Raw genomic sequence first — 27,563 nt, forward strand, 5'->3', positions numbered from 1 at the left:
GTTTGCCATACACGTTGGGTCTGCACCAGCACACGCTGTTCTAATTCTCAAGCCCTTGGCCAGAAGAGATGAAGTTAGGTCCAAGACTTCTTTTGTAAACAGAGCTTATTTTGTAAACAGATCGGGTGACCAGTGGTGGAGTTAATAGGGGAGCAGGAGAGGCCTTTAGATGGATGTGTGGCACTTTTCAGGCATATTATGCAATACACAAGAGGAGGAGTACAACATACATTTTCATACAGAACAGGAGAGTGAGTCTGCCCCTCACTCATATTCGGCAGCAGCAGCTCCTATCCTATGGGGCAGGGCCAGCTCCCCACTCTGGGCTCTGTGACATGTCATCCAGGGTCCCATGCACTAGGTCGCAATGCCCAGAGTGGGGAGCCCAGCCCCGGCCCTCGGGACAAGTGCTGATGCTGTTGGATGAGTGCAAGGCAGGCTCGCTCTCCAGCCCACCGCACCACCAATACTGCAATTGTAGCATCAGCAGCTGGACACCAGTTCTGCTGAACCAGTTGGTGGCTAAAAGATTCCCTTTTTACATACAGTGTAAAAGGTTAGAGTAACCCTCGCCACAGTGATATGACCAGGTGGACAGGAGTCAGTTACATGGGAGGGGAAAACCCTCCCAAAATGGCTAACACTGGCTCCATCCCGACAGTAACTGTAACACATTTAGCAGAGCTGTAAAAGGGAATAACTTCAGTAGTTATTCTCCTAGCAGCACTGTAAAGGAGCGTGGAGGGATTTTATGTTTGTTGTTCCTGAAACTTATTCACAAAATTTAAAAATCATCTGAAGATGCATCAGGATTTAGGATAGAAGACTGGGAGTCAGAAAACATGGCATGTATTCTTGACTTTACTCTTTGTCTTTGGGAAAGACACCTAACCATGCTGTGCCTCAGATTCATCTATTGGTTAAATAGGAATAATTCTTACCTACCTTTGTAAAGGGCTTCAGTTATACAAGATCAAAATGTTGTTTTATTTCATTAGATATCAATTATGCAAATTTGTGGTGCCTAAACTCTAGGGAAAACTGACAAAAATAACTACCAAGTTCTTATTCTAGAGAGGAGGCTAGAAGAGAAGATAGGCTCTCTGAGATTAACCTAAAGCTCAGATCCAAAGTCCATTGAAGTCATTGTAAAGCCTCCATTGATGTCAGCAGGGTTAGGATCGGGGCCGTAGTTGTTACTTAACAGATGCTATGTTAAGTGTCTGTGTAGAGCAAAATATTGGTATTGTACTCTGTTTCCCTTGTGAATAAACATTAAAAACTACATCTCTGTTGCACTCCGAATGAAAATAAACATCTCAGTACTTACATCGTAAAGATATGGTTAGCTCGGAAACCCTCATGACAGCTATGGGGGTGAGAAACATTGGTTGGCTGTGTTTTTGTGCTTCCTAGTAAAGAAGCCATCCTAATGAAGTGGGCATTGAGATGTTTGTTTTCATACTGAGTGCAACGTCATTGTTTCTTTCAACAGTGAGCTGATTCTTCGTACTGACTCTGAGTAGCCCTTACACCTCAGATTGTAAAGCTCTTTAAAATGACACTGAACAGGTGCATATTCTGATTAATTTAAAAATAGTGAGTGAAATCCAGGCTGTATTGAAGCCAACAGAAAAATGTCCATTAACTTCAGTGGGGCCAGGATTTCACCCTATCATTTGAATTCATCCTTGAATAATTCAGAAAACAGCTTTGTGGACTTTCTTCAAACTTTGCAGCAAAGTTCACCTCTTGACTAAGAACATGCTTTGGAAATTTCTGCCGCAAGGATAATATGTTTTGAAAGTAATAAGCAACTGACAATAGAGAACAGGAGTACTTGTGGCACCTTAGAGACTAACAAATTTATTAGAGCATAAGCTTTCGTGGGCTACTGCCCACTTCTTCGGTGCATCCGAAGAAGTGGGCAGTAGCCCACGAAAGCTTATGCTCTAATAAATTTGTTAGTCTCTAAGGTGCCACAAGTACTCCTGTTCTTTTTGCGGATACAGACTAACCCGGCTGCTACTCTGAAACCTGACAATAGAGAGTTAGAATGGAAATGCCATCTGAACCTTAACTATAGCATTACAGAAGCAATGCTACACAAAGAGAAACAAGTGTAGATGTTCTCTTTGAAGGATATCTTTCTAGAAAAAATGGAATTGGATATTGCAGCAAACAGAATTTGTCTGCCAAACAGATTACTAGAAAGCTGACTATTATTCTATTATTTAAAAAAAACCCTGTAGTAATAAAAGTAAGCAGTAATAAAATAATTTGTAAAAGAACAGGGAAAAAGTCTTTTAAAAATAATTCACAGCCATTGAGCTATCAAGACAGCAATAAATGCCTACATTGAAAAGTGATTAGTGATTTCTGAGTGTGACTATTAAAAGTGGCTTAATTTTCAGAGATGAGCATTCTAAGGTGTACCAAGCTGATCAACCAAAAACTGAGGGTCCAAAATAGCCACTCATTTAAGAAAATTTAGGCCTACAAGTATAGTTAAACTGTGTTTTAATGATTTTCTGACATGAAAGAATGCCAGTACAGTGGAACTTTGGTTTCATTCATCTCCTGTAACAGGAACAGTTCAACTATATGGGTCAAAAATTACTTTCTAAAAGATATTTGTATCAATGCTGGAGAGTTTTCCGCTCCCTTGCTATGGTTGGTCAATGGGGCTTTTGGTTATAAGGGTCCAACTGAAAGTAATACCTTCGATTTTTCTTTGTTTTCAAAGAATGTCACCTTTGTTTGGTGCCACTGGTAAGCAGTGTTGCAGCATGTGGGAATGCTGATTGGGTAAAAAAGAGCCATGGTAGTCAAGGTGCAGGTCCCATTTGGATAAATAGCTTAGGTTTTTGCATATCTTCAAACTAGAAACAAATATAATCTGCCTGACCTGCAACAGCATTGAAATACCTAGTAGAACTTTCTCTGTTTACCTGCGTGATGGAGATTTATGAATGTCAACATGGGCTGCACTGGAAAAGTTCATGATGCCAGGGTTTTTCGCTGATCAGGAGTCTGTATTCATGGACAGGCTGGAACACTATTCCCCCAAATGACACTGTAATAAAGGGAATTACAGTCTCCTCCATTATTCTGGGGAACCCAGCATACCCAGCATATGGCTTGAAATGATTTCCATTATGTACAGGGTTTACAGTTTGGTACAAATTGTACCAAATTGTTCCAGCACCCCTGGATAAGAGGGTTGATTGCATGCAATGTACTTATGTACCTGACTGCTTATCAAATGGGGGAGGGGAAAGAGGGTTGACTCACAGTGTGGATTGATGTAAGGAAATGATCGATGTAGCTAACGATGTATTGAGAAATATTGTTTGCATACTAATTCCTAGTTGTCCCTGATTAGGTTTACCTTTATTATTTGAAATACACATTGTATGATGTGATGTAGTGATAGCAATACACATTCTTGATCAAATAAAAGGCTTTATTTATAAACATTAACTCACTGACAGGCAGGCCAGCTGCCATCACCATACCAGAACAGCATTAACCAAAAAAAGTGCAAACAGTGAAACCATGTACAAGCAGAAACAACCTATTGTTTCATGTTCCCTGACCACCACCCGCTTCTCATTTCCTCTTCTTCCACATTTGCAGCACACTTTGCATGGGGGCGGGGGAAAGAGGTGGTAGAGGCATCCACAGGGGTGGGTGTCAATATGGAGGGCTATATGGGGACAGTTGCTCTGCCCAGCTGCTCAAAAGGGCCCAGTTGCATGGGCCACCCAGCCATGGAGTTGCCTGAGCTGTTTCTGGACTGCCGCACAAGGTACCACAGAGGGGACTCAGGCCAGGGTGTGGGTGCAGCAGGAGCTCATAGTCTTGTGGCCATTTGTGATAGCAGCCACTCAAGCAGTTCTTTTTGCTGAGCTCTGTCATCCTCCCTTTGCACTGTTCCTGTTTCAGGAACTGCAAAGCAAGGATATAAAATGTTACTTTTCCAAATTGAACTTCAGTATATTTTGAGAGGGATGTTTCAGGCCACAGAAGCTCCCGGACACAGCTGGGTTAATCACAATGAAAGAAGTCAGAGACAATGGTAAGTTTAAAAAAAAAATCAAAGCTGCTTTAAAAAAAATTGTAGAACAGTTTGGATTTGAGGGGGCAGTTGGTGGCCATGCTACAGAAGGATTTTCTCTCATTTCAGGCCTTCCACAGTTTGGCGAACATTAACAGTTCTTGTGGGCTCGTGGCAAAGGGAGATGTTGTTGGTCCCATGCTGCTGATGGGAAACCAGCAGTGTATGCAACCAAAGTCTTCCATGTATAGTGACTGAGCAGGTCATCTATAAGTGGTGTGGGCTGGTCAGTTACTGAGGTGGCCCTGGAAAATAAGTCCTTCCCCAGTATGTCACTACCTATCTGGAGTTCCTGCTTCAGGAAAAGTTTGCAGCTATCAGTACCTGGGATTGGGTCAGAATTCAAGAAGAAATTAACAGGATGCTCTGTTAGCTTCCGTATGACTTAGCATGTTATGACTGTATGCAAACACACAGAGCTCCACAGTCATCCTCCTTACCCCTTTCCTCTCCCCCGGTACTTTTCTGGACAAAATTTCAAATCCCATTTGTATGTGGGATGAATGATTTTTTGTCATCTATGAACTACATGGAACTGAAATGGACTAGATTTGGAAACGGAACACAGTTCCACCTTCCCCTCCCCCCATAGTACACTGTTTTCAGGCAGTTCTTTACACTGTTGAGCAGCATACTTACTGGTATGGGACTGTAAGTTTGTTATATTTAAGAAACAGGAATGGCCATAGCAAAAATCATCACCTTTCCAGTAAAAATTCACTTTCAAGGTGTTTTTACTGTTTGCATTTCCTGGTCACCGTTTTGAACTCCCATGGGGTAGAGCGGAGGGGCTGGGGGGATACCAAGGCATTGGCATGTGATCCACTATTAGCATACACATTGCAAGACAGGGCTTCTAACAACTTTTGCAATGGTTCATAGAATGGAAATCCTTCCCATTCCTTTATTAGTATACATTAAAATGGAGCCAGAAACTTATCAAACTACGTGGCGGCTTCTGTTCCTTTTGTGTCTACTACCAGTTCTGCAGCAGGCTGTTCCTCAGGTTGGCTCAGTGCTTGGCACAGTGCCCCGCACGCAGTAAAACACCTCATTAAATGGACATGATGTGGGCAAGTTGCCCAAGGTGCAGTTCTGGTCCCTGGTTTTCTGGTACTCCGTCTTGAGCCACTTAATCTGCTCCCTGCATTGGTCACTGGATCAGTTAATTTATAACACTGTCAGCTTCTTGACTATTTGCTGATATGTGTGGTCATTGCTGCTACTCTTATTAAAGTCCACTGTTGTGCTGGCCTCACACCAGAGATTCAATAAAATCTGGCTGTGCTCCTGAAAAAGTCTACTTCTGGTCAGTCTCCACTGCAAAGAGAGAAGGTTCTCGGACGATGTGTTTGCAGCTCAGTGGTCAGAAAACAGTGGAAGGGTTAAGTGCTGACTCGCTGAGCTGCTGTACTACAACAAAGGGGCTGCTTCAGTTTCCTTGGAGTCAACTGGCAATTCTTGGTATAGAGAGGACAAAGGAAGTTGACCTATAGGATTGTGGGATACTTTTGGCAGACTCCCAGGACCTGAGTCAGAGGGGGCTGCGTCTACAGTGCAAAGTAATAGGGCTTGAACCTGGACCCTGGCTTGACTCTGGCTCAAACCCTCCACCCCCACAGGGTCCTAGGACCCTGGTCTGAGCCAGAGATTTGTGTGTGAACAGAATGGGGGGTTGGGCTCAAGCCGGAGTCTGAGCCCAGGTTTGCATTTCAGTGTCTACACTGCAATTAAACACACACAGCTAGGCCTGTCAGCGGACTCAGGCTTGTGGGACTCAGGCTTGTGGGGCTGTTTAATTGCAGTGTAGATATTGGGGCTCAGGCTGGAGCCCGAGCTCTGGGATTCTCTGCCCTCATGGCATTCTAGAGCCCGAGCTGAAGCCCGAGCCTGAACATCTGTAGCCCGAGCCCTGCGAGACTGAGTCAGCTGACATGAGCCACTTGCAGGTGCTTCACTGCAGTGTAGACATATCTTCACAGGCTTCTGTTTGGTTTGGTTATAATAACATATCAGCATGTTTTTATTCTAACAATTGTCATTACTCACTTCAGAGATAAGTGGGCATTGCGTCTGCATCGCGTGCATCCTGATGGAGGAACTCCGCCAGCCCAAAGCATGAATCACTTCTGCTTCATTTTCTGGGCTGAACACTAGACGAGTGGGTTTATATAATGGAGTCCCTGATAACGTGGCCACAAGTGTTTAATATGCTGAATAACCAAAGTCCGAGGATTTCAAAGGACAGGAGTCAATGAAGTGATTCTCGAGTGTTTCCATAGTTACCCTCCCCTGAAGTACTGAAACTCCCGTTATGAAGCTCTTAACCCAATGTTCAGAACTGACCTGACTGAAAATCCTGGAATATCACAGCTCTTGGTGTGTGGTTGTTTAGGTGACAACTGGAGGATGCTCCCTGTGTCTGAGGTAATAACTTCTCCTGGTTCTAAATACATTCTGATACTGAGCCCCCAGTACTGTGCTAGGACAGAGTTTCTCAACTTAAGGGTCACAAACAGGGGTCACAGCCACGCAGGGTTGCTAGAACAATTTGTATAGTGGGGGTGCTGAAAGCCATTCAACCAAACTGTAAACCCTGTATATGATGGAAACCACTTCAAACCAGGGGGTGCGACAGCACCCCTAGTTCCAACACCTATGCAGCCACCTTGCTCTCCCCCTATTACCGGATGGGTGTGTGTGTGTGTTTGGTCCTGGCTAGATGGGAGAGAAGTGCTGGATATAGAAAGGGTTGAGAACCGCTGTGCTAAGTGTTTGACATGTAAGGAGATTGATCCCTTCCCGGGTGCCCTTGACATCCTTAAGTATTACTGGAGAGGGTGCGGAAGGGCTGTGCTGCAGCTCTGGCCCTGAGAAGGCAGTCTGGCTTAGCTACCATAACTTCAGGGGGCTCCTGAGCAGCCCACGCTGGCACAGCCTTTGGAGAGGGTTCAGCATTCTCTCCTGCACCCCTCGCCAGCCCAGCTAGCTGACTAGTTCAGGGCGAATAGGGCCAGGCCCTTTTTGGGCAGTTAATGCCTATAGGGGCACTAGGAAGGAGCAGGGTTGGCAGCACTCCCAAACCACATTGTGGGAGAAGGTGGGGCTGAAGAGTGGCTCATTGCACCATCCCTCACCTTGCCCACTCACATAGTGACCTACCCACTCTTGCATTATACTAATATGAGCTCTTTCTTCTCTCACCCCCACCTCTCTTAACACTTCTTCTGCATAGGAAGGATTAGGCCCTACTCCCACAAGTAACTTTTTATTTTTTGCACTATTCATTTTTAAAGCTCCTGCTCCTCCCTCTGTCCCAAATAAAATGAAGGAATGATTTTTTAAAATGCAGGTCTTCAGCCACGACTAGGATAAATATGGACTTTCTCTGGCAGCTCCTCACTGCCTCCTTGCAGATCAGTGAAAGTGAGTCACGCTCATGTAGGCTGATCAAAGCGCTTGTCCTTTCAGCACCAGCTGTTGGATTTCCTAAATCAGCATTACTGCTGAAGCCCTCCAAGTAATCCAAGTGCAAGCAAGGGGTTACAAACACAGGGAAGCAGCCAGATTGTGCAAGAGATTTGGGAAGGCCTATGACCTTATTTGAAAACACTTTCTCTGCTTGCAATCTTCTTTTTGCATGTCTCTCCTGTACATTTGTGGCTATCCTCTTACAAGGTCCATCCTCCTGCCATTAACGTCAGTAGAAGTTCGCCACCAGTTTTCATAGGAGTAGGAACAGGCTCAGTCGGAAAATGCTTTACTTCTGCCTCGCTCTGCCCTGTTTATTCTTAGCGAAATAAAAGGCCACACACCCTGGGATGTGTTTTTCAAAAGTGCTGAGCACCCTCAACTCCAGTCAAAGTAACTGGGAGCTGCAGGTGCTCAGCATCACTGAGAATCAGGCTCTGTCTGCGTCACATGTATTTCACGTTCTCTGCAATGGCAACAGGATTGGGTAGCAGATAGAGAATTACGTCTTGCAAGAGGCTGAGCACCTTCTGAATGGTACTGAATACCCTTAACTGCTGCTGACTTCACTGGGAACTAAGGATGTTCCGCACCTCCCAGAGAAACTCATCATCTTGTAGAAATGGAAACTTCGCTTTATTAATATACAGGGAGTTACGCTTGTAAAGAGCCAATGCAAAATGACCTTTTCTGAATCAGTTTGAAAATTCTGCCACGAATTTACAAGGATCTGACGACAAACTATTGATATTAGTGATAAATGCAATGGGAAAATAATTTAGACTTGGTTAATAAAACAGTATTAAAAGCAAGCTGCCAAATTCTGTGCAGTTTAGGTCCTACATTATACATACTTTGACAGTTGTGTGGTCTGTCACTAGTGCATCCCAACCTGATTGTACCATGTTTATTTTTTCAATATTGGTCTCTGTGATTCTCAGTATGAGTTTGCAATTTTAGAAAGTTATTCAAAGTCCCACACACAAAGATTGCTCAGATGTTCCCTGCTCCAAGGCACATTGATTTATGGGGAACCTACAATATGTGCAGTATTTTGTTAACAGTCTGATACAGAGTTGCGGGGGTTGTGTTTTAAATTATTTGCTAAGTGCTAACAATGTGCTTGGTGCTGTACAAGATGCACAGGTGACAGTGCTGCTAAGCTGTGCAAAGCAAAAGTCAGCGTCCCTGCAATATTTTAGTTAGACTGTGAATTAATGAAATATTTTTCTGTCTTTTCAGCAATTGGTGTGAGAAATCTCTGCCATTCTTCGTTATTTTTGATTTGCTGATTTGCTTCCCTTTATTCCTGCTGCAGGGAAAGCTGCTTCTCCCCAATCAGTCCGGAAGCATGTCCCCTTGTGCAGTCCTTTATCTGCCCCAACAGAGCCTTTGTACTTGATGGTCATGTTCAGTTGAAGACGGGCCTTCAGACCCAGGAACGGCACCTTTTCCTCTTCACAGACATCCTTGTTGTTGCCAAGTCCAAGTAAGTATCATTCCTAAGGGAATAGTCTTGCAGAGCAGCACCCCTCCTCAGTACAGCATCCAGTGAATTTCCCTAATGCTATCTTCAGTAGTGAATCTTCCCTGGATTTCATGAGAGCTTCTTAGTCTGCCAATGGGAGTTGAGCTCCTAACTCCCTTAAGTGCTTTTGTACACTCACAAATCAGTCACTCAGTCCAGACTAGAATATGGTAAAGGAATCATAAACTTGTATGTTAATTCAATATGGGAGGGTATTTTAGAAGTGCTGCCTTAAGCTGAGAGTGGGAATGTTGTCTAGTGGATAGAGCGGGAGTTAAGCATCTTGAGTTCCATTCCCAGCTCTGTAGCCAGCTGTCCGAACTTTGACAAGTCATTTAAGCATCTTGGATCTCAGTTCATTCATTTGAGAAATGTGTATAATATCCCTACCTACATCACATGGTGTTAAAGATTTAATACATGTCTGGGAAGTCATTTGATATCCGCAGATGATTAACATTTCTATAGAACATTTAATATTAAAGTATTACAGTGAGCATTTCTGTCCTCTTTGAATTATCTTCCAAATACTGTTTCTGGTGCAGCAAAATAGAAGGTGGTAGTATTGAGGAGTCTGGGGAGCTGTTCATGTGTAATCAGGCTTGTTGTTGAGCTCAGATTATTCATTCTACCATTCACAATTAAATCAAATTTACAAGATGGATCTAGCATGCTAGCCTCTTTCAGCAATTGTGGTTTAAGGCAAATCTTGAGAGTGCTTTCACTTGTTTATGCGTTAAGGAAAAATATGAAAAACACTGATGTAGCTTCGTTCTCTGTAAGGCACCATGTACTTCCTTTTAGGAGGGTGGATGGTTTAAACGTGAATATTGTGCTTGTTGCAATACAGCTTTCCCCTCAAATGGCTATTTCAGAGGCTCTGGGAAGAGCCAATATAAATCCATGTTTTCCATAGACATCTGAGCCATGTCTGTCTGAATCACATATAGTAAACATAAAACCCCTAGTTGAATTCCTTCACTTTGTGGTATGACAATAAGGGATATTTTATTTCCAACACATATCACTATCCATGGGGTGGTGAACATCCATAGGGCTGGATCCTTCCACTTATTATTATTTATTATTTGCACTGCGGTAGCAGCCAGGGGCCCTAATCGTGGATCAGGGTCCCACTGTACTGGGTGCTGTATAAGCAATGTACTAACTCATGTTGAGCAGTAACTTACTACATGTGTATTTATTATTAGTAGTAGATTTGTATTACCATAGTGCCTACATGGCCTCTAGGGAATGGTAGCTGAATACACAGCACTTAATTTAACGTGGAGGAGAGTCTAAAATTTCTGAAGGAGTTGGAAAAATGAAATGTTTTTTCCATGTGTGAATTTGATACAAGTTAAACCAGCTCAAAGTACTGTAATTTAGGGTTTAAAGAGGAATAAACAGAGCGGGATTCTGGTAATAAGAAAATGAGCCTCCATTCCTATTGGTTGTTAACGATAGTAATAAGAACAATATTTTGAATATTACTTGTTATGTCTTGAAGTACCAATTGGGATATGATCTCTCAAGCTGTTCTATCAGCAATTAATACACCTCTACCTCGATATAACGCTGTCCTCGGGAGCCAAAAAATCTTACCAAGTTATAGGTGAAACCGCGTTATGTCGAACTTGCTTTGATCCACCAGAGTGCGCAGCCCCCCCCCCCCCCCCCCCCCGCCGGAGCGCTGCTTTACCGCGTTATAGCCGAATTTCTGTTATATCGGGTCGCGTTATATCAGGGTAGAGGTGTATTTGAATCCTATATCGCTAAAAAGTCAACAGTTGCCAAAAGTTATCATGCAGTATCATCTGAGATACTGTAGTTATTTCTTATTCTAAGTAGTACATAGGGGAAACCTGTGGTGTATCATGGACCAATATATGGTGATAAATGTTGACTTCTTCATGTCTGATGTGAACTTAAGACTGTAGTGCACCAGAGTAAAATCTGAACTGAAATGAGGATCCTGTTGAATTTGACTCAGCTACAAAATTATTTCCCATAAATGGCTAATCTGTAATATTCTTCTGTGTTAAGTACTTCCCTAGTTTTGGTGGCTGCATGTGTCTAAGAGACGTCTTTGTCTTTCTTTGGACAAGTGTTACTCTATATTTAGAGGTACTCCTAATTTGCAACATATGTGCAGGCTCAGCCCAAATCAGTCACTCTGAAAAGGAATCTCATTTATAATTAGGTTTTCATTATCAGTAAATGGGTCCAAGTTTTTTCTTTAAAAAGTCCCCAGCAGGCTCTCAGCTCTCTGATTCCACTCCTGTGAGATGGTAAGCACCTCTGGAGAGGTGACGAATACCAGTTGCCCCCAGTAAAGTCTGTGGGAGTAGATGGCGCTCAGTACCTTGCAGGAGATGTTTAGAGCCTCAGCAGGTTGGGAAAGGAGATGTGCTGTATGGGTCAGTGGATAGGATGGGGGTTCTGTTCCCATCTCAGCAAATGATTCTGCATTTGACTTTGGGTTTTTACAAAGTATCTCTGCAAATTAGACAGTTAACCTTTTGGTTCATCAGTTGAGCAAACTGTAAAAAAAAAAAAAAATAGTGATAATATGCAGATGCTGGGGTGCTGAGGGCCATGCCAAGTAACTAAAGAATTAAATATTTGCTGAATTTTTTTGAGTTCTTTGAGATCCTCAGATGACCAGTGCAATAAAAGGGCTAAATATTATCTCAGAGTTGGAAGGGACCTCAGGAGGTCATCTAGTCCAGCCACCTGCTCAAAGCAGGACCACTCCCCAGACAGATTTTTACTCAATCTCCCTAAATGGCCCCCACAAGGATTGAACTCACAACCCTGGGTTTAGCAGGCCAATGCTCAAACCACTGAGCTATCCCTCCCCCCGTTCATCACTAGTTGTTATTCTGTGAAAGCTTTTAGTCTGTGCAGCTCGTGGACTCAGTTTCCTCTTCTGTTTTTTACCCCTCCCCATGAGATATTTACTTTGATGTTTCATGTGTAAGCATTGGACCTGATCCTCCCTGTGGTTGGAGAGTGTTTCAGGTGGCTCCTACCTAGTGGTCACAGTTCACTACAGGGGCTGTTACGCCTAGTAGTGATGGTTCAAGGTGCTGGTAGTCCCGCCTAGTGGCTGCTGCCAGGGCAGGAGCAGTGGAGCCTGGGCTCTCCCTCTTCCACCGGGTTCCGACTCAAGGTCCTCTGAGGCTGACTCAGCTGCTCACCTGCGTTCGTGTCATGTTCAGCTTTGGGCTTCTGGTCCATGTCCCCTCCACTGGGTGCTGTGGATCCCTTCACTCACTGGCTCAATACTGGCTCTGCTCCAGTCCTCTCTGGCAGTTCCCAGGGTGTGTCCTGCTCCCTGCTTGCCTGCCCCAGACTGAGCTGCCTGGCTGGCTTTTAAACCCCTCCTCCAATCTGAGCATGCCCGGCCATGGCGTGGGGGCAGGGTCTCTTTAGCCCAAAAGTGTTCCTTAACCCTGCGATCGGCGGGTGTTGCAAGGAACTCCTGCCTAGTAAGAGGTTCATACTCCCCTTCATATTTATGTTGAGTAGAACTTTCCTTGCATTTTACGTAATACGTCCTGCTCAAAGTGACTAAGAATGGCAGAATTGAGAACTTTAGGGTTATTTGTTGTTTGTGTCCACTTTTATGCAAAGCATTGATTTAAGCAACTTGTTCCCCACCTTTTACTCATTCCCCCTTCTCCCGCCCCTTTGTTCCCCAAGCCTCCAATTCTAAAGAAGCTGAGCACAGGATTTTGTACATAAAGGAGGGAGAGGTTTAAGAAACAGAAGATACTGCTTCGCTTCACTATGTGATGTGTGGTGTTCTTTGCATCTAGGCATGTATGTTCTCCATGGAGCTAGTCTGGAAGTAGAAGGGTCCCTGTGTCACAAAGACAAATCACTCTCTTATTCTATTTCCTGTCACTCATGCAGAACTAGCTCTCTCACTCGTATGACTCCAGCTTGGTTTTCTCATATCCCAGAGCACTCGCATAACAGACCTTGCATTCAAGGTGTGTGTGAGCGGGAGGGAGTAGAGGAGAGAAAGCATTGGTGAGGGACCTGGGAAAGAGATTGGGATTTGGGAACATCCAGATAAGTGTGTTTCCTGTGACTGTAACAAAGGATTAGGAGCCAGGAATACCCTAGTTTCTAACAGAGCCACTGATTCATTTTTATCACCTTGGATGAGGTAATTTGAGCTCTTTGTGTCTCATTTAACCCAGATATAAGATTGGGTACAATACAAAATTTGATTCTGCAAATAAACTGTCCTGGCTCTTACGTGAGGAAAAATCCAAGCTTTATGGTGAGTGTTTGGGTTTAAAAAAAAAAAATCAAGTTATATTTACTGCCTCTCAAGAAAATGTAGATAATTTGGGGGCATTTTTCTTCAATCTGGACGGGAAGTAAAGAGACTAGTTGATGCCCAGTATGTAATGGATGCCCTGCTTAGCAGGGAAAAGCAATTGAATGGCTTGTTGGAGTTGTGGATAAACTCAGTTTTTTAGAATGTGTACATATCAAGATGGAAAGCATTTGTTGTGTTTATATAACACACAATGCCACCAAAACCCCATGCACACACTGAAGACAGAAGGCATCCTGTTTAGCAACCATTGGTCAACATCCTGTAGTTCAACCAAAGGTTGGAATTTCACTGACTGTGATCCTACCAGCAGTCACTCTTCCTGCTGAAGGCTTTTGAAGCCACACAGAAGAATCAGATCCCTTTTTAGGCTGACCCAGTTTTATGCAAGAGCTGCAGTCTCAGACAGTAATCCACTTATCAAGTCAGGCAAACTCCACAGCAACAATTTCCAGGCAGACAATACTTTACAGAGCTACAAAGTCAGCTTGTTAGAAGCAAAATAACTCTGAGAGGGCCACACAAGGGTCCCTTTCAGCTACTTTCACTATTGCCAAAGTGGAATATCAAAGCCTTAAACTTAGTCCATGGTTGTGCTATATCTTTGGGCACACACAAGTAAACCCTCCTGTTCTGCTGCGGCCACATGAGGATTTAAGCCATGTTTACTCACTGTTGGTCAGCTGTATCTCTACAGCTGATAGTTTACAGGTGTTTCTCCTCTGCCAGCCTTGTGAAAGGAGAACCTATGAGAATCCAGATAAACTGAGACTGGGGGAAAAGAGAATACACTAGTTAGCTGATTGAAAGATCCTTGATCTCCAAACCAACATTTCTATGTGCATTGTGTTGGTAGGAGTTCCTTATCTTACACATTTGTTACCATATGCCAACAGCTACAGATAGGTGCTTTAATGCAGTTTGTGTCTTTCTGTTTTTAACAAAGATTTCTAATGATTCCTCACAGGTGTGTTGGATGGGATGTAGAGATAGAAGATTCCCCCTCAACACACACATTTGGTTACTGTTCTGAAGTCTGGCTGCTTTTGGGAAAATTAGTAGGAGGATAAATAAATGGAATGATGGTAGCAATTTCCCAGTGGATCCATTAACATTTTTGTCAGAAGCACCTATTAAGGAGATTAACTAACCTAGTGAGAAGTTAATCTTCCATCTGTTAATAGCAGCAAGATACTGAATTGCCATTTACTGAAAGCAACTAGACTTGCCATGCTGGTATGAGAGAGGTAGGCATGTATTAGTGTACCTGCGCCTTCATGTAGGGCTCAGTTGTGTACCATCTAAAGTTAGCAGTTTTGCTGTTGACTTCACTAGGAGCAGGATGGTGTCCTATATCTGCAATGTAAAAACAAGCATATTTTAGAATGGTGTCAATTTGTTTTCTTGAAAACAAAATCCATCTCTCCTTAGGCCAGTCAGTCTCTTCCCTCCCTATTGGTTAATATTGAATTTTGATGATAGCTGATTTTGAACTGACCAGAAAACTCTGATATTTGGCCAAGAGTCTCAAAACTGGGTGCCTAAAATTAGGCTCTAATGACAGTAATTAAGCACTTAAATAAGTGGCATAATGTTGAAAAGTGCTCACCTCTCATTGACTACAGGAAGGACCTGGCAGATGGGGATGAAAATGGGGGGAGGGCTGCCTGTGAATGGGGGGACAAAGGGATAGGAGGGGGAGAGAGGGGAATTACTGAGACTCAGTGGGTGGGGACCCAGCTCCAGTCTGGGAAGGAGGGTCTGGGGGATTCCTATCTGCTCTACAGTCCAATCCTGGGGGCTGCAATGATGGGCCCAGCCCTTCCGGGCCCCACTCTTGTGTCCGAGTTTACACAGGGATGGAGCCCCCACAGTATTTCCATTGCAAAGGCACCAGAGCTCCCTGGTTCCACTGGCCCATGGATGAAGTAATACTTCTCTGACTCTGTTGACTTTAATGGGAGTGACTTGGTGCTCAGCATGTCTGAAAACCAGGCCACTTACTCAGGTACCTAAACATAGATAATAGTTGACAAGTCTGGCTAACCCAGGCAGATGGTGGAGAATTTACACCAGGGACTCCACTCCACCAATTGTGGTCAGTAAAGCATCTCTGTGTTTGTGTGGGCCCCTGCCAATATTCACTCTTGGTTTTTTGGGGATCCAGCACTGGGGTGTTGTAAATGTTAAGAGAGTAAAGTACCAGGCAAAGTTTGCACCTTACCAGAAAATGGAAAAGGAAAGACTGGACCAAAAAATGAATTCCTGATGTAACGCCGCAGGTGTCAATGGAGTTACACCAGAGATAACTTTATATTATTAGATCTTATGCTTAGTTCATTAGACTTCACTCCTGTCCTTGTATTTGTAAATTTTTTAAACAGTTCATTCCATGGTCAGTCTATGCACAATTACGCAATATTTTTGACAGTAGCTCTTACTTGCTCTGTAAAAAAAAATCCAATCATTTTATGAGCAAATTGTATCAAGTATTACAGATTTAAGAGAGGTGAGATGCACAGTGGGTTACGCATCTTTATGGCAGAATAAAAATAAAGATATGATTTTAATATGTAACTTCACAATATTCTACAGACATTCTACTTCTTTATGCCAGTGGCTATAGAGATATGCATGCAGGATTCTTTTTACATTCAGCTGTGGATATTCACATTAATGCTGGGTCATCTGTGGTGCAGTATCCAGCCGCAGTGGTTTTCAGAATTTAAACTGAAAACGTCAGAAATCAGAGCAGTGTGAATTTAGCACAATCCTTTTAAACCCATGAGGTTCAAGTCCTGTCCCATTTCAGACTTAAATAGTTCAATGTGACCTAAATTAAATACCTTGTAAATGAGACTAATCCTGAAGAAGGTATTTCAGATCCTCCACAGTTCTAAAACTGTTTATTTTGTGTATTTATTTCTAGAGCACTAATCACCATAGTATCTAGGCACCATCCCCGTTCACCTTCACGATGGTGAACTGAGATGATGCACTCTTGTTTGCAGTGCTTGGCTCAACACATCCTGGTGGCAGGCAGGGAACTTTCTGGGATGGGCCCTCATCTCTTGAAATCTCTTTTCCTGCTTGTCCAGAAGAGGTGGAGTTCGATTTTGTAAACCGATCTGTTAACTCGGCCTTTTGCCTGTGGGGTGGTGATGATTACAGTGCTTGCTTGTAGTGACTGTGGGTTGCATCTATAGAGTTGAGTTGGCTGATATCAACTAATTTGTTATGCTTTTAATAATTTTGATATAGTGTAGGGCTAGGACAGCCAAGGGACATCTTTATGTGGAATGGAAAGTAAATTGTATTTATCTGTAAGCACAAAAGCCCAGTAAAAGATTGTATTTCTCTAACTGAACAAGTATAATCTGTCCGCTAGCGCTGATGGAAGTTACACGTCAGCACCACGGTATTTAATAAGTTGGGTTCCTCTGTTTTCATGTTTCTAATAGCTGGCATTTCTGCCAACAGGTCACCATCTCATTTCAAACTAAAGAGCCAAGTGCGTCTCTGTGAGATGTGGACGGCATCCTGCATGGAAGAGGTCTATGAGGGCAGCACTAACCCGGAAAGGTCCTTTGTTATAGGCTGGCCCACCACCAACTGTGTTGCTAATTTTAGGTAGGAATTGAAAAGTGTATTTGCTGCTTTATTAAATTAGGTAGGTTAGTAATGTAATAAAAATATTACAAATGACGTGTTGTCTACACATAGGCCTGGAAGCCAGGATCTCTGTGGCTCCGACATAGATTCCCTCTGTTGCCTTGAGACAAGTCAGCTAATCTCTTTGCCTCAGTTTCCAGATCTCAAAAAGGGTGGCAGTGGTACTCACCTAGCTCTTATGGGTGAGGAGAAAATTGAAGATTTGGCAAAGTGCTGTATGATTTGTGCTGTGTACATGCTTGGTGTTAACTGTCTGTCTTGGTTTTTAAAAAATATTTCTGTAAATACCTTGATTACTTAGTAAGGCTAACTACCGAACAGGCACAGCCAGGCTGTCAACCCTTTCCAGGGGTCAAAGAGTCTATCATATGAGCCTGCAAAGGGGCAGAGTTTGCATTGAGTACAGGCAAGAATCATTCAGTAAAATGTTGACTCAGTTCAGTTTTTTTTAAACTGTGCCAGAGAAAATAAGTTCAAAATTCCTCCTAAAACAGAAACGCTGAATATTAACGGGCATGAGCATTTAAATCTGTTTCTGCATGGTCTTCGCTGTGAGGGCACACTATGGCCATTAAGGCAATTCTGGCCATTAGGCTGCTTTTAGTCTCTTCAGGAAGGCTCCCCTGTAACTTGGGAAAAAGGAGGAGACCTTTCTCCAATAAATCTGTGGTGTCCAGCTAAGCTAATTGGGCTGAGTACCATAAACTGGATTCTGCCCCTTAATGGAGAGCAAGAGATGAGACCTGTAGTTCTGTTTTTATATTACATTGTCTGTAACCAAAGAGACTGTTCTGCATAAATTGTTCTCTGTAATACCGACTTTTTTTTTAACAGAATAGGTCTGAAACAATGCTGAAATTTCTATTTTAATTAAACTCTTGCCAATAAAAATGAGCTTTGATTTAGAGACAGTAGCCTATCCTTTAAAGCTAGAAGGAAACAGTCTGGTGTGACAGTGACAGCCTTGTCAAAAAGGAATCCTAGATTGTATGTAAGTGGAGTGATTTCATGTCCAGAGGTAAATAGGAGATCTGAAGAGTTTTATACAAGTCGCTAAGTAGAGATAAGTTACAAGAGAATCTGCCAAGCAATGAAACCAAAACCAACGTTCAAAAGTTTATCAAGTGTATGTTTCTGAAGGAGAAAAATTGACCGGGGATTATAGTTCCCTACATATCAACACCAAAAATTTGGAGAACTGATTTGCAGAAGCAGGAGTGGGAAAAATCTTTTCTTCTTCTAGGGCAGGATTTGGATCAAGAAAGTTTGAAGTAAAATTAGGTTAGACTCCTTATTACTGTAATTATCCTAATAAAAGAACAATCATACATATAACTGGATAGCTTAGTACCCTTCAAAGTGTATGGGTGAGATAAAAGTTAAAAAATCTTGTGTAAAATGGGTCCTCAGTCCTCACTGGGGCCTTTTAAGTACTAGCCTACTGTAAACGATTAATAAGACAAAGCATCAGAACGGGAGGAGCTTCACCAATCTTTATACCAGCAATACCCTTAAACTCAGGAATTAAACACCTAAGTGTAAAGTTAGTTTTTTGTTTGGGTTTTAACAGCCTGTAGCTTAGGAGCCTAATCTTGTTTCCATTGACTTCCTTGGCAGAACTTTAACTTCTGTGGTGAAAAATTGAACACTAGGACTTTACCCCAATACAGATCATATTTTTTCAATTTGCAGGGAAGCAGGTTTTCACTTAAAGTTGCAAATCATGTCAGTAGTTGTCAAGGGCTCCCCTGAGACAGTTGCCCCATTGAGTAGGCTCATTTCAGGTTTACAGACAATAAATTAACACTGAACTCAAAATAGCTACCTGGCCATTAAAGACTATTATTTGATGTGGACTTTCACAGAGATCCAGAGCAAATGCTGTCAAGGTTAGACCCCTGACTGGTTACTTGAGTTAAAGAGAGTGAGCCTTCCCTGTCTTGGCTTCACCCAGAACTGGTCCCTACTAGAAGTAACCAGTCCTTTTAATCTGTCTGTTTGGCCCTGATTGGCCTTTGCCTTCTCCTGGCTCTTCTAGGCACCAGAGGACCAACTCTGTCTGGTTCTCTCTAGGCAACCTCTGGAGCTCTAAACTCACTGCTGTCCCCTTCCAGCAGGACAACTCCTTAGGACAGGGGCTGGCTCTAGGGTTCAGCAGGAGCCTGGTCACTCTGTCACAACAGTTCTTTAACACTTGCTTGTTGTTCGTGGCTATGCCAATGAATCTATATGCTCGTCCATCTTGGTTCTTATCGGTTTTACTTTGGCACTTGCATGCTGGCTAACTTCTATATTTGTCACTCTTTTATAATCCTTGCAGTTCCCCAGAGCAGAAGGAAAAGTGGCTCTCTTCCTTGCAAAGGTACTTTATTTTCCTACTTTTATAATACTCATAGAAGAAATGGAAAAGACTCATTCACTCATCTAAACTATCAGTTGCTAATGCAGGATTGTTCCCTATAGTGGACTTTCTAGAAAGAATGGGCAAAATCCGTGCTAGTTTTGGTTTTCCAAAACCTAATCAGTCAAGAGGCATTTTGGGGGAGGCTTGAGTACATGGATCTGGTTTTGTCCCATTTCAAATAGAGATGGGCAGAAACTTCATTGGCTGGGATTTTGTATTCCAAAGTCAAAGTTCTGGGAGTTCAGATCTGCGTCTGTTTGTCTGGCTCCGCAGACTTCATGGGTTGGGAGTGGATCAATCATTCTTACTTGGAATTATTTAGACTTCCGACTTTTTTTGTCCAGTTGCTTTAAATGTTCTAAGCAATGGGGCTTCAACCAACTCCCTTAGACTATTTTACAGCCTAATGCATCTTGATGATGGGAGGTTTCTGCTGGTGTAAATTTACCCATTCTTAATTTCATCCCATTCTCCTTAGTGATGTCACCCTGTATCGTCCTCAAATACAGCTCCTTTTCTTCCTTGCTATTTACACCCTATTCATCCTTGTAGGCAGTTGTCCGTGGTCCCAGGTAGTCACTGGATTATCCTATAGTGATGACGATTTAATGTACCAGTCACCAGGTTTATCCTCACTTGTTAGGGTAGTTTCCTTTTTTTGAGCTGGATCTCTCCCTCCCACAGCAAAACCCATGAGAGAAAGAAAGCTGCACAAAGGAGTCCCCTGTGAGGATTGTCCTGACCGGTTGGAAATAGACCACAGGTCCCACCAGTGCCATTGGAGTGGAGGCCATGTACCACTATGTGGCTGGCTCTGTGCCACCAGCCACTCTGGCCCTGGTCCCTGGCAGTGAGGCTCCAGTGGGGGCTGTGTTACCAGGACTTCTTCTACCCACAGATGATCCCCAGGACCCTCCTAGGCGGGGATCCCTGCCATGGAGGGGGCTTTGCGGAAAAGGTAGTGCAGCCCTGGGATGCGTATTTTCCTATTGGGGAATCTCCATAAGGTGGGGGGAAAGGTATTCCCAGATCTATGGGGCACGCTCCAAATGATCTGGGGCAAGGAGAGGGCAGTGGTGTGGAGATGACTGAGACCCCACTTCTGTCCAGAAGAGAGGGAGACCCATGTGTGCAGGGATTTCCTTTGTATGCAAATCTGGGGGAAATGATTGGGCCCTTTACTAGCAGAAGGATGCTTTTCATTTTGGTGGGCTGCCCAAAAAGCAAACCATTGTGAAAGCAGCATTTAGGGTTCAGAGGGGCTTTAAACCTTGCTTGTCTATTGCTTATACTGGTTTCCACCACCTATAAGCTTTATTCATGCAAAAGTGTAATATTTTATTGGAAACCCTGGTCAGTATCCATATGGAATATTATTCTAACAACATAGATGCATCATTTCCACCTAAGATCTTTGTGCATATGATAACCTTGCAATCACCTCTCTTCTTTATACAGCTATTATTTGGGTTACTAAATAAAAATATTACCAATTTTGTTAATAACAATGAAAATGGTGTGGTCTTTGCTTGTTTTGTTAGTCGAATCAAAGAAGAGAAAGAAAAAGACTATCCCAAGAACATTCCACTGAAGATCATTGCGAAGGATGTCGGAAATTGTGCATATGTAAGTGTTTCTGTGCTGAAAAAGGGGACTAATGCTTAATGGCAAAAGACCTGAATGATGCTGAGCACACATAATTCCCAGTGACTTCAGTGGGAGTTTTAGGACCCCAGCCCCTCTCAGGATCCAGCCCACGATAATGTATTGGGCCATGGTGAATAATGAGCTGAACGTGAGCTCCCAGTGTGATGATGTGGCCAAAAGGAGTAATGTGACCTTTGGATGAATAAACAGGAGAATCTCAAGTAGGGAGGTTATTTTAGCTTTGTATTTGCCACTGATGCCTCCGTGTCTGGAATTCTGTCCCCAGTTCTAGTGCCCACAATTCAAGGAGGATGTTGATAAATTGGAGAGGGTTCAGAGAACAGAACAGCCACAAGAACGATTAAAGGATTGGAAAGTAAGAATGGCCATACTGGGTCAGACCAATGGTCCATCCGGCCCAGTATCCTGGCTAGATCCCAGTATCAATAGCCAATGCCAGGTGCTTCATAGGGAATGAACAGAACAGGTAATCATTGAGAGATCCATCCACTGTTATCTGCTCCCAGCTTCTGGCAAACAGAAGCTGGGGACACTCAGAGCATGGGGTTGCATCCCTGACCATCCTGGCTAATAGCCATTGATGGACCTATCCTCCGTGAACTTATCTAATACTTTTTTGAACCCTGTTATAGTTTTGGCCTTCACAACATCCCTTGACAACAAGTTTCACAGGTTGACTGTGCGTTGTGTTTTGTTTTAAAGCTGCTGCCTATTAATTTCATTGGATGACCCCTAGTTCTTATGTTATGTGAAGGAGTAAACAACACTTCCTTATTCATTTTCTCCACACCAGTTAAGATTTTATAGACTTCTGTCTTATCCCCTCTTAGTCCCCTCTTTCCAAGCTGAAAAATCCGTCTTTTTAATCTCTCCTTATATGGAAGCTGTTCCATACCCCTATCATTTTTGTTGCCCTTCTCCTGTACCGTTTCCAATTCTAATATATCTTTTTTTTAATGGGGTGACCAGATCAGCACATAGTATTCAAGATGTAGACGTATCATGGATTTATATAGAGACATCATGATATTTTCTGTCTTATTATCTAATGGTTCCTAACATTCTGTTACCTTTTTTGACTACTGCTGCACATTGAGTGGATGTTTTCAGAGAACTATCCACAGTGACTTTAAGATCTCCCTCTTGAGTGGTAACAACTAATTTAGACCCCATTGTTTTGCATGTATAGTTGGGATTATGTTTTCCAGTGTGCATTACTTTGCATTTATTATGATTTTAAGGAAAACGTGCCTTATAACAGGGTTTCTCAAACTTCATTGCACTGTGACTCCCTTCTGACAACAAAAATTAGTACACGACCCTGGGAAGGGGGACTGGAGCCTGAGTCCCACCGCCCAGGATAGGTGGGCCAAAGCCCAAGCCCCACTGCCCTGGGGGCGCCAAAGCTTGAGGGCTTCAGCCCTGGGTGGTGGAGCTCGGATCTTGACTTCAGCCCCAACCCCCAGCAAGTCTAATGCCAGCCCTGGCGACCCTATTGGGGTCCTGACCCACTTTGGGATCCCAACCCGCAGTTTGAGAACCATTGCCTTATAGTGATGGACTCAAGGAGCTCAGTCTATTTAGCTTAAAAAAGAGAAGGTTATGGGATGACATAGGGAACAAATATTTAATGGGCTCTTCAGTCTAGCAGAGAAAGGTATAATGTGATCCAATGGCTGGAAGTTGAAGCCGGAGAAATTCAGACTGGAAATAAGGTGTACATTTTTAACAGTGAGGACAATTAACCATTGGAACAGTTTACCAAGAGTCATGGTGAATTTTCTCCATCAGTGACAAATCTTTAATCAAGATTGGATATTTTTCTGAAAGACGTGCTTTAGAAATTATTTTGGGGAAGTCCTACGGCCTGTGCTGTACAGGAGGTCAGACTAGATGATCACAGTGGTCCTTTCTGGCCCTGGAATCTATGAATCTGTGAAACGTTTCCTCTCTATTCAATACATGCAATCCTGTCTTAAAAATACTGTTCTGGGATTGAAATACTTTCATGGATCAGGTGCGCATCTCAATAAGTAGAAAGCAAAGCTGGAGCACATTTCAGAGCAATCCTTCTGAAGTAGTTTACAGTTAGGCCCCTTGAGTGATGCTTGTACGACATGCCCTGGTTTTACTCTCGGGCCTGATCTAGATACAAAGTTGTACTGGTTCATCTGAAAGGGTGATTTTTGTACTGATTTAGCTAAACTGGTGTGACTTGGTTTGTGGACACTGTTAAATCAATTTAAATCTGGCTTCCATCAGCTTAACCAGGGATCAGTGTTCACATCACACTCCTCGCCAGTACCCGGCCCAAGCCGGGGAAGCTAACGAAACCAGCGGAACCAAATTCGGTGGTTAATCCTGGTCACGACCTATATCGATACATTTTCAGGAAAAAAACTAAACTGATACAACAAATTTTAAGCCAATATAAGAATGTCCACGTAGGGCGTTGCACCATTTTAACTCCGTTTTTACCCAGTTTAAGTTGAACAAGTGCACTTTCTGTACGTAGACAAGCCCTCCAAAAACCACTAGCTCAATCATCCATCCATCCTGTCTGTTTCTATCCTCTCCCCTCTAAATGCTGCTTTAAAAATCTGTGTTTTATGTTCAAGAGCCTAAAAGACAGTTGCTGAGGCAATTTATGTTTTGTAGAAAGTCCCTTAAGGAGACTTTTCTACCGGAAGAGGCAATCTGCAGTTGTTAGAATGCTATATCTGAATAAGTCCAAACACCGAGTATTCCTCCTTTCATGGGAAATCATTGAGAGCACAACAGCTAGAATTACTGGATCCCTAAACACAATGTTAATAAACAGTGGTGCAAACAGTGAATCAAGCTGGGCTCAGATATTTCTGAAGAGGGGTCTGTAAATCTTTTATGTACATTCAGAGTGGGGCAATAGCTCAGAATCTTTCTAGCTTAAAATTAGTTCATGAGCCAGAGTTGGCTGTCCGAGCCTGATAGTCCTAGAAATGAAATCTAGCAGTCTAGATATTATCAGTAATGAAGCAAAAGCATATCCGATGGAAACTTCATAATCTAAATACCTCTTATGTATTACGGTCTCTTGTGTATTAAAGCAGCTGGGGATCCCAGGGAACTGTTTCATTTTGTGGGAGGAGGGACATGCAGCAAAAAACCATTTTATTATATTCTAGCCCAAAGCAAAACTTATGCAAATGTGTTGACCTACTCCTAAGTGCCAGATGCCATTGCTTTGGGGAAATGTTAAATTTTTTATGGTATGAGCATTCAGTTATGTCCTGAAGCAAACATACAGTATTCTCACTACTTTACTTTAATTGCCATGGCAGCTTGTTACTATCAGGGGCTATACAGAAGGACATTCCAGATCTTTGTTTAAGGCAAAACATCATGGGTTTGTTTTACCTGGAAACGTTGTGTCCAGTTTAAAATTGATATGCTGTATGTGTCAGCAGGGTCTAGCAAACTGATTCTGGGCAAGGAGTCAAGAGTTCAAATCCTGGGTTTGACACCTATTCTCACTGTGACGCTGGACCTCTGTGTCTCTTTCCCCCCATCTGTAAAATGGGGTCAGTAACACTTATCTACCTCCCAGCGGTGTTGAGAATGAATTAGGTCATGCTTGTACAGTGTGTTTGAAATGTAGCGCTCTGGGTAAGGCTACATCTACTCTAGAAGTGCTAAAGAGGCACAGTTGCACAGCTTCTGGTAAAGACTCTCTAAAGCCACGGGAGAGAGCTCTCCTGTCGGCTTAATTACTCCACCTCCCATGAGAAGTGGTAGCTATGTTGGTGGGAGAAGCGCTCCTGCCGACGTAGCACTGTCTACACCGGTCTAAGTGTCGTAAGTTATACTGAAGTAAGTTCTAGTGCAGATAAGGTCTAAGTGTTTTTTGGTTGGAGTTGGGGAAGAGACAAGGGCATAAAGATTGATTGGAATGGGCTGGAGGGAGGACATGAAGGTAAGATTAGAAACCATGTGTCATGGCGATGTGAAAAATAAGACACGTAATTGAGGATGTTCCCCTCAAGACGGCAGGAATAATATTGATGCTTGGCAGTCAGTGGTACTGGTGTTGCAAGATCATTTGAGGAAGAACAGCTTCCAGAAAGCAGGACTTCCAGGAATGACTAAAATCAAAACACAGCAGTGCATACAGAAAAGGGACTTCAAGATGGCCAGAGTGCTCAGCTCATCCCCTGTGTCAAACCAATGTCCTGTTTCTATTCATTATACACACCTGAATAGGAATAGTATGTTTCATATTGTTTATCATTAAGTTTGGAGGATGTTATGGAGGTAAAAATATGACTGGATTAGAGATTCCCGAGATGAAGCATTTCTGCTATCAAACAGAATTTGGCTTTGATGCATATACATGGGAAGTGAGTGACGGGCAGTGATGTGAATGTCACTGTTACTATCCTTTCTGGCTAGATCTGCAGTAGAAAAGTGAATTATTAAATGTTAATACACTGACCATTTGTTCCATTGAACACACTCACTTTATCCATTCTGAAGTGTTCCATTCTTTCCAAAGACTCTTCTTATATCTATATGTCCCTGCATTAACTCACCTTTTATTTGTCTTGTGTAGAGGGAAAGTGCAGTTCTTAGTGGCTGATTCAGCTGCGTGTTTTAATGCAGGGGTCTCAACCACAAAATCATAACCACCCTGCCCTTCCCATTTCAGTATTTTGGAAAGTGGGGCCAGGTCCAGGTATGGACAGGTCTGAGAGCTTGTTCTCATGCACAAAAAGCATATATTGTTTATTAGCTAACATCTTATCAGAGTATCTTGCACAGAGTTTTTTTTCAGCACTGTAATTTACCACTATTCTCGTGCGAAGTCATTGGGAGGATGTTCTTGGCAAACACTGTAGTCTAGAATGCCAATTTTCCCTTCCCCTCTTTTCTCTCCACAGTCGAAAACGTTCCCTGTAACCAATGCTGATACAGCGAATGATGTGATTCTTACAGCCCTGCAGCAGTTGGGGATTAACGTAAGTCCTTGCAATCAAATTTGATGACTCTATTTATTTATTTTTAAATCATATCAAATCTTTACTGCTTTTACCCAAATTGAAGACATTGACACCAATTACATTGGTTACCATAAGAGGCCAGTGATTCTTAACTGCTATGGAGGCGCATATTAGTATAGTGCTTTTCATCCACGGATCACCAAATGTATTATAGGTATTGAGAGAGCCTCCCAACACCCCTGTGAGACACACCCCACATTCGTGCTGGTTATTAAATTTATTTTGCAGGTGGGTGAGCTGAGGTGATCACAAGTTAAGAGCTCCATACAACTCCTGTTGAAGACTGAAACTCACCTTGGGAGCTGGCTCTGGCCTTATTGGCCTGATTTGTTTTCAAAGTTGGATGTGCACAATTAAATTTGCAAATATGTGTGTACAGCTGTGTGCCTAAATCTTACATCCAAGTACTGCTCTTTGATACCTAAACTGGGTAGTTGTCTGCATGTCCTCTTTGGTGTGGAATTGCATGTGTAAAACTAACAGACCCCAGTTATTGGCAGGCGGGATCGAACCTGGGACCTCTGGAGCTAAATGCTTGAGCCTCTACTGCATGAGCTAAAAGCCACATGGCTCTTAGCTAAAGCTGTAGAGCAGACTCATTAATCTCTCTCTAAGTGGTCTCAGTGCCACTAGATGCGACAGAGCACCACAGCCAGGAGGTGCGTGGGTTACACACATGCACCTACATCGGAAGTTTTTCCTTAATGACTTGTCCGAGGCCACACACTGAGTGAGTGTCAGGGTCGGGAATAGATGTCAGGAGTTCTGACTTCCCTATCCCTCTTCTCTCACTATTTTGCAAAGTGGCTCTGACCTGTACTGGCAGTAGTGGAAGTCTGTGTATGAGCATTGGTTGACTGGGTGGTTAATTTCTTTCTTTCAAGTGGAACAAAAATAGAAACAACGTTAAGTAAAATAGTATAGCTCTTCATATATAAGCCTTTTTAAAATGGCTTGGTCGTGTGTGTGTGTGTGTGTGTGTGTGTGTGTGTGTGTGTGTATCCTGAAAGTTGGGTCTGGCCAAGCAGTTCTCAACACAGGTTCAATTATGGAAAGTTAAATATGGCTGAATGCCACCTTCATGCTCCCTTGGGTCTGCAAAGGGTCCTGACACAGTTTAGAGCAACTTTAGGGCTGCTGTAATTTACACCAGCTGTCAGGGTTTCTAAGGGACTATTCTGTTGGCCAGGGACTTGAGCACAATACTCAACCATACTTCCCAGCATGTCTCAAACTCCCGTTACACCAAATCAGACCCTCTACACCACGTGAGGATTTCCCCTTTTGCCTAATTAGGGTAGCTCTGG

The 27,563-nt window shown here is 43.0% G+C and overlaps 1 protein-coding gene across 7 annotated transcripts in view; it reads left to right on the top strand.

Annotated features, from left to right (window-relative positions):
* The window catches only part of ARHGAP20 (Rho GTPase activating protein 20), a 103,246-nt gene that overhangs the window by 46,106 nt on the left and 29,577 nt on the right, over positions 1 to 27,563 (top strand). For 2 of the 7 annotated variants that reach the window (XM_024105818.3, XM_065581458.1), the window contains exons 3-7: positions 8,910 to 9,080; positions 16,957 to 17,106; positions 19,469 to 19,510; positions 21,094 to 21,178; positions 26,137 to 26,214. In XM_024105818.3, coding sequence (XP_023961586.2) covers positions 8,910 to 9,080; positions 16,957 to 17,106; positions 19,469 to 19,510; positions 21,094 to 21,178; positions 26,137 to 26,214 — 526 coding nt within the window. Of the gene's footprint in view, positions 1 to 3,953; positions 4,082 to 8,909; positions 9,081 to 16,956; positions 17,107 to 19,468; positions 19,511 to 20,369; positions 20,511 to 21,093; positions 21,179 to 26,136; positions 26,215 to 27,563 lie in introns of those variants that run through there. The other 5 variants (XM_065581457.1, XM_065581459.1, XM_065581456.1 and 2 more) reach the window with 4 other exon arrangements.

This window comes from Chrysemys picta, chromosome 1 (genome assembly GCF_011386835.1).
Source record: "Chrysemys picta bellii isolate R12L10 chromosome 1, ASM1138683v2, whole genome shotgun sequence".
In the NCBI taxonomy this organism is placed as follows: Eukaryota; Metazoa; Chordata; order Testudines; family Emydidae; genus Chrysemys; species Chrysemys picta.